Source organism: Triticum dicoccoides, chromosome 1B, assembly GCF_002162155.2.
Source record: "Triticum dicoccoides isolate Atlit2015 ecotype Zavitan chromosome 1B, WEW_v2.0, whole genome shotgun sequence".
Taxonomy (NCBI): Eukaryota; Viridiplantae; Streptophyta; class Magnoliopsida; order Poales; family Poaceae; genus Triticum; species Triticum dicoccoides.
Window position 1 is genome coordinate 414854296 of NC_041381.1, and position 7557 is coordinate 414861852.

General features: G+C 47.8%; 1 protein-coding gene across 1 annotated transcript in view; it reads right to left on the reverse strand.

Annotated features, from left to right (window-relative positions):
* Positions 1–5317: 5317 nt before the first annotated feature.
* LOC119350432 (CCR4-NOT transcription complex subunit 9-like) overlaps positions 5318–7557 on the reverse strand; it is a 155543-nt gene continuing 153303 nt past the window's right edge. Inside the window, exons 3-6 of the mRNA XM_037618271.1 lie at positions 6060–6227; positions 5782–5871; positions 5602–5644; positions 5318–5453 (exon numbers count right to left, since the gene is read on the reverse strand). Of these exons, the coding sequence (XP_037474168.1) occupies positions 5338–5453; positions 5602–5644; positions 5782–5871; positions 6060–6227 (417 nt within the window). The 3' untranslated portion in view covers positions 5318–5337. The remainder of the gene's footprint in view (positions 5454–5601; positions 5645–5781; positions 5872–6059; positions 6228–7557) is intronic.

The window sequence follows — 7557 nt, forward strand, 5'->3', positions numbered from 1 at the left end:
AAGTCGATATCGATCATCTAAACTACCATCACATAGAAGAGAGCTGCGGTCATCACGATGAGCATCATCACGATGAAACTCGTCTTCATCCGGTTCCTCCAACGCTCCCTCCCCTCTCCCGCTAGATAGCGGGCGTATCTAGATTCGGCCTCGGCCCTAGTGGTGTACCCTTTGTAACTGTTACCGCTGAATCGGTGAACCTGTCTCCGACACTCCTCCCAGTCATCGTAGACTCCGGGAACCTTACCCTTGTACACGACATACGTCGGCATCGCTATGCACTAGCCAAACGAAACGTTAGTACCAATTCACAGACAATACATAAGCAATATATAATTATGCAACAGAACGATCGGAAGAGAAAAGCAAGACATTAATAGCATCGATTACATCTAAGTTGAACGACTCTCAAAACCAAAGAGACATACTACAAGTTCATTAAAGTTTAATTACAACATGAGCCAATCGATGTTTCAGAACTAGACAACTCGACTCAAGGGACCGGAGCGTGGATGAAGCCGCCGTCTATCGTGGGAGTCATGAAAGAACGGACGTTGTCATCCTGCATTTGTAGGATTGTGTCGATGTCACTGTTGGACGGTTGATTTCTGAGGTAGAACTGCCCCGAGGTACGAAGGACATCTTGATGGATGATTTCCGCAAACTCCGACTGGATGCGAAAGAATTCTTGTCGGAGGTCCGCGTCCTGGATTGCCGACACGCTCGCGGCCCAATCTTGGAGTTTACTCGGTAGCAGAAGTTGATGATGGTCCCGTACGATCGCCCGCATGTGATGGATGGCGTAGTAGGCACCCTTCTGACCGCCAGGCGGCTGCTTGACGCAGCAGAACGTCGTATTGTGGGAGAACACGTGCTTGCCGTACTTACGAATAGGCCTGGTGAAGGTGCCTCCAGATTGGGCGTAGCCGGGGAGAACATCATCAAGAACCTTCTTGACATTTGTGTAGTCTACGTTCGACTGACGGTCCGGGTCGAAATACGTGGCCATGGAATATTTGGGGCTTAGGAGGATGAGCGTGCAACGTGTGTCACTGCAGAAAACACGGAATGTTAAAAGAAAAATGATCGAAAAGTAAGAATTCATATGTTACGGGCCGGTTGAGGGTGGACTTACTCGGGAAAGTAAGGCACGAGGAAGTTATCCTTATCTTGGTTTGCCAGAATGACGCCTTCGAGGTAAGAACTCGCGACTTGCCGGTCCCCAGCGCTGCCCAAGATCTTGGCACGCATGTAGAAGGGGTCGACTATCACGATGTCCGGGGTCTTGTCGCGAATGATCCGCATCTCCATACTCAGCGAAAATAGCCGAACGAAGGTGTAGTGCAGCGGATGAAGGTTAAACATAGCAAAGATGTCATCAAACCGCAGGACGATCGTACCCCGATGTCCCCATCCACAAAGCCCTTGCCCTCTGGCACCTTGGCCACGAAAACCGGGTATGCCACATCCTTCTCTCTGAGACGCCGCTTCTCCAAAGAAAGAACACTGTCGTGCAGACTCCGCATAGCACCGGTTGCAGCATTGAGCATATTTGGTGGTAGCATCGCCCTACCCGCCACATGCACCCTCCTCGAGATATCCTGCAGTGAAGGTGGCCCGTCCTGAGCACGGATCGTACTCGGTGCCGGCTGGCTCGCACCCTTCTTAGTCTTTCTTTTGCGTGCCTTCTTCTTCTCCTGTAATGGGACCGAGTTCTGCTCACAGACCGCCTTCTTGAGTGTGTTGGGGCTGATAATATTTCGCACCTCGCCTATCTGAGGCTCGGTGAAGTCGGCAGCTGGAGGCGTCTCCTGAGAGCTGAACGCCATATGGCGCCTGTTGCAACTTGGCTTCTCCGCGGTACGAGCTAGATCGCACACGTCTTTTGTTGGGTTTTGTTCTTGAGAAGGAGGCCCCATGAAGTCGCCATCGTACCCATGCTCGGCAAAGTACTGATCGACGTTGCCAAATGTATCATCGTCATCGTCATCGTCGTTCTGATCCTGTGCCATATGCATGTTTGGATCCAGTGGCATAGGGATGTCCGGCACCGTTACGGCGGTCTTGCCATGGGGCCGACTTGGCGCCGGCACGACTGGCGGTGTTGTCTTTGGGCTGGTGTCCCCCGCCCCCAAACGAATCTGGCTCTTCGGCCAAAGCAGGGGCCAGCTCAGGCAGGCGCTGAGGGTCATCACGTCATCATCGTCGGCCCCGACGGGTCGAATCGGAGGTAACAAGTCGTCGCAGCCTGGCAGCACCCGAACCAGTTGAACCCTAAACAAGTTGGGTGGCATCTGGGTACCGTGGAACAAGGGGTTGCCCGGTTGAACGATTTTGCCCTTGGCGACATCGACCAACTCGTTGTTCACGAAGTGGAGGAGAGTGCACGGAACGTCGGCGGCGCCCTGCGAAAACATGTAGGGTGTCAGGGATGCCCAGTCAAAGGCAAGGAGATGAAGTCCTCGGCCGAGAGAGGCTTAATTAGTTACCGTGATGATGGCGTCGAGCTCGGCTAATGTCGAGGCACCGCCAACGGCGGGCGTGCAGTTGACGGAGCGGCCGCTTGCTGAAGAGGTGCCGGCCGGCGTACACCCGGGTGCATTAAGCTCCCGTGCCGGCGTCGGAGACACCAATGCCGCCTCCGCCGGAGGCACCAATGGCCCCGCCATCGCATTATGCGAGTTGCTGGCCGTGAAGCTAGGAATCGGGGGCGGCCCCTGTTGGCCGCCCGCAATCCACGCACTCAACCCCAAGATCAAGGTAGGCACAAGGGCGGTGATCGTCGCTCCGAGTCGTTGTTCCACTTGCTCTTGGACAATCTCCGGAATCCGCGCCACCTGTGCCTTGAGTTCTTGAACCTCTCGCGCCTGGCTTTCCGAGCTGGTCTTTTTCTCCTTCCGCACACCAGCGGTATAGTATGACCCCCATTTTGTCGACAAGCCTTTGCCGGCCACACGACCAGCTGACGTCGGCTTACTGAGCTTATCCTTGTTCTTCATTATATTCAACCCCCTATTTAGAGTGGTGTCCCAAGGGTTGCTCTGAGTCGACCCCGCGCTACTGCTTTCAGTCGCCTGCGGAAGGAATGTGAACCATTTAGAAATTCGGCTTCATTAATTAGAATGCAACCATATGGAGCTAATTACGCGGGGGTGTATTCCTTACCAGAACAAGCTCAAGCCGCCTGGTCTTCGGATCCGTGGTAAGCTCCTTTGTTTTCGGATCCGTGACAAAGTTCCTGGTCTGCTTGTCACCGTATTTATCGAAGAGGGGCGGTAGGCCTTGCTCGGCATGGTCCGCCTCCTCCTTGTCCCATATAGGCTCCGCCACTCTGTAACCGCCGGGACCGAGTGTGTGTTCCCCTATGTTCAGCTCCCGCATTTGTTTCCCCCACTCACTTGATTGGGAGCTTGCGGTGCTCGAGCAATTGATCTTGAAGTCGTTGTAGTCATCTTCGGTGATCGAAGGATTTTTCTCCTTGATCTTCTCATAACTCTCACCTTTCTCGATCATTCTCTTCACATTGCTTTTCCAAGTAGACAGGGCCTTGCTCATCTTCGTGAGGGCAGCATTGTTCACTTTATTCCCTTTGAGGCTTGTGTTTTCGAATTCAGCGGGGAACTTGTATCGTTCGTGCAGCTTCGTGAAGAGGAGGTGGCGCAAATTCCCCCGGCCAGGATGCCTCAGGTTCTCGGTGTTGATCGAGACGGTGCTCCGGACAATGCACCCGAGCTGAAGCGAGTACCCCTTGACTATTCATTCGGGCGCCGTTGGATTCCCGTTGGAGTCCACTTCAGTAACTTCCTCCTTGAGGGTGCGGAGCACGATCGGGCGCCGGTCCTTCCGTTGCCTCTTCGGCTGGCTGCTATCTGTGCGTGCGCCGCCATCATCAGTGGTGGCATCCTCGGCGGCACCATCAGTGGTGGCATCAGTGTGGTCATCCTCGGCGGCACCATCCGTGGTCTCAGGATCGGTGGGAAAGGCGGCGGCCTCATACAAGTGAGGTTGTTCCTCCATCTCCTGGGACAGCTCCCAGAATGCCTTGCCGCCCGAACCCCCGGCCTCATCGTTGTGGGCCATGTTTCTCTCTAAATAGAAACAAAGTTTGGTCAAAAAGTTGGTTATTGTCAAGGAACAAGATCATGGTCTCATCATTTAGGGTTTGTCGACACCGAGGCATCCTAAAATCTAAGCTTTTATCATTGAGGGTTTTTCGACGCCAAGGCACCCTAAAAGCCTAACTTTTCATCATTTCGGTTTTTATCGACACCGAGGCACCCTAAAAGCCATGCATTAGTCACAAGTACGCCGGGGCACTTGATCCTACTTAATTAACTACTAAGATACCCCGGCCCATGCATTAGTCACAAGTACCCCATATGTCCTATTTTTAGCAAAGTCATGCTAAAATTTACGGAAAATTTCAGCATGACCTTTGCTGAAAATAGGACATATGGAGTACCCGAATTTGCCGGAACGGAAGTTAATCGACATTCCGGCAAACTCAAGGGCCTCTCGGGGTACCTGCAAAATCATCACGACACGATGGTCGGAGACAAAACCCAACAAACTAGCAAAATCATCACAAATTGTTTTCTGTTAAAGATGATCATCATCTTTACAAGTCTTTCTCAATGTGATCACAAGTAATTCAGAGGCATCACAAGTAATTCAGAGCATCACAAGGCATTAGTAGTTCAGTACATGAACAAATTTTACAAACCCAGATAAGAACAAGTGAATTCTAGTCCCATTGACACTCCTGGTTTTCTACAAACACCAAGTACTAGGGCACACAAAAGTTCTGAAATTTGTGTGCCTAACTGAATTAACTGAATTTTCAGTAACCGAATAAACTGAATTTTCAAAACTGCAAGAATACAATCGAGAAAAATCCAACAGCACTAGAACTGAGCTGATTGACAGTAGTTTTGTTCACTGTTATGTTGGCCTAACTCGATGTTGGCTATCTTTTATAGTGTCTCTGTTACATGCCAGTTTGGTCATTGCTAACTTTTGATATGTTGTCTTTCTGACATATCAGAATCGGATATCCAAAAGAAGAAACAATATAATTTCTAACAAATCATTAGCCTGTTTGCTTCAAAAATAACAGTTCCTGTTGAGATTCCTGGGATCCAATCCCAACCAGTCCATTTGATTAAAATGACTGGATTACTGGAATGAGAATACCAAAAGAACAAGATATAGTCTACAAAAAAAAGAAAGAATACAGCCAATCCCCATCACTGTTTTCCCCTCTGGTTCAACCCTCTCACCATTTAAAGCAAAAATCTATATGGACCATCCATTCCTAGTTTGCATAAGTATCTAGTTTTAATTTACCTTCACAAGAGCACCAATAACACCCAAGCTGGTAAGCCTCAAGTACTCAAAAGGTCTTGTCTTGCTGGTAGTATTCAGGAACGGGTACAGGTACAGTGGGATGTGAGCTGCAAAGGAAAAAGAAGAAGACTTAATTATTAACCACTGCTAGTTAAGATTTACTTATTCTGTAAAGTCACCAAAATGAGGAAAGCTTTTTAACAATAAACAATGGAAATATTTAAGACTTGGCATAGAAACAGCAGCGCTCAGTACCATTCAAGAAAGGGATCCTGGTCTCAGGGTGTGAAGCAACACACTGCAATTAAAAAAAAGTAAAATGAAATTGAGGGGCAGATGGCAAGCAAGCATGATATGAAAGCAGTAGTATTCTCAATCCACCACAAGGCCCACCAGGAGTGAGGGTTTCCTTTTCTTTCTCATGTAAAAGCATACCTGAAGAAGTGCAAGTGCATTGCAGACACGGTTTGATGCAACTGGCGACAAAGTAGGAGGTGAAAGTGAAGGGTAAATTGACACAATCTCCTGCATAAATTTTCAAAACAGCATGACAGACTGAATAAGGAAAATGTGCAGAACCATCAATAATTTCATATTGAAATAATCAATACACATGGACAACCACCCTTACTTAAATAACAAGAACTGCACAAGTACATATGTACTCTTGCCATTGCGACTGAATATAGAACAGTGCAATAACTGTAACCTACCTGGAGCAGTGCAGCAACAGTGCCAAAGGAGTGCCACAGCAGTGGAGCAAGGTCTTGAAAAATCTCTCGTTTCTGAAAGAGGAAACTGAGAAACAGATTAGACAATGAATTTTCACCTCCTGCATCCCAGATTTGCAGCCACACTTTAAATGTTAAAGTAAAATAGCTCTATGTATCAACTGTCCAGTTTGGAATATTGTCTTTGGAAAGTTGATGTTTCACTAAGAAAAGAAGGGTCTGTCTAGGACACATTTATGTCACGTCTAACCTTGTGTCCACTATGTTTGTGGTGTATTTTTTTTGCCCCAGCTTTTTTTTTGTTCCTTGTTGCTGCGTTATTTGTGGGAGCTTAGATGTGACATCCTTAGAAAACATTTAGATGTGAATTAGACAAACTCAGAAAAGAATGACGATGCTTGCATTAGTGGCTCATACCATGGGTTCACACTTTTGGTAGATAAAGAAGTGACAGAAAAAAAAATACTATACTAAGTAAACTTCATCACTTATCTAGATAATCTGCAGAAGTAGAACAGATTGTTTCTAACCTATAAATGTCTTCCTATATAGTTTAAACTGTTTAGATTTCCTAACACCACCTCCTGATAAGTTTGCAAAGTCATCAATAGGACAGGATTTCACAAAGTTCACACCCCCGCCCCCCTGTCCTTGAACAGGGTATCTCCACCAGATACTATAATTAAATGTGCACAGCCGAATACCCCTCCAGCCTGCTCCAGCACAAAAATATTCATTGGAAGTTCACTTTTACCAAGAAACAAATACATCAGGAAGCAGGGGATATTAACAAAAATGCGCTTCTTGTGGTATTCACTCCTGAGAGATTGTATATGATAACTGCAGTATTTACCATTTTATTCAGGGGTACTATAACAGAAATGGGCACGTCTCTTGTTGTATTCAATCCTAACAGAACAACATATAAGATAACGGCAGTACTTTCCACTTTAATCAGAGCAAGCAGAACTAAAATGGATACAGTTATCTGATGCACACACCGAACTGCCATCCGAGTGTGTCCAACAGAGATCGGCAACCATTCCCGCTACGGATGCTAATAATAGGTAAACCATAGCACATGTTTAAAGAATGTATCATAATAAAAGCTACAAAAGTCACATACCAAACCCTACTTGCTTTCGCTACATATCTACAAGTCTACAGCAAGCTAAAGGACTGCACAAAATCACCCAATTTTCTTCATACTCCAGATATGAGCAGGCAGAGTTGCACTAAATTACCAAACACCACAAGCAAGTCATAGAATCGCCCTAAGGAGATCGGAGAGCAACATTTCCATACCAAGCATGGATCAAAGATAACAGACAAAGACGGGCGTGCACTGATCTATACCCTATAACCTTAGATCACCACGTGCGCGGGTGGGGTTAGGGTTACCTCCTCGTAGAGAGGCAGGGGTCGAGGCGGCGTCGGGGCGGCGGGGCAGCGTCCGGGCGGCGGGGTCGGGGCGGCGTCC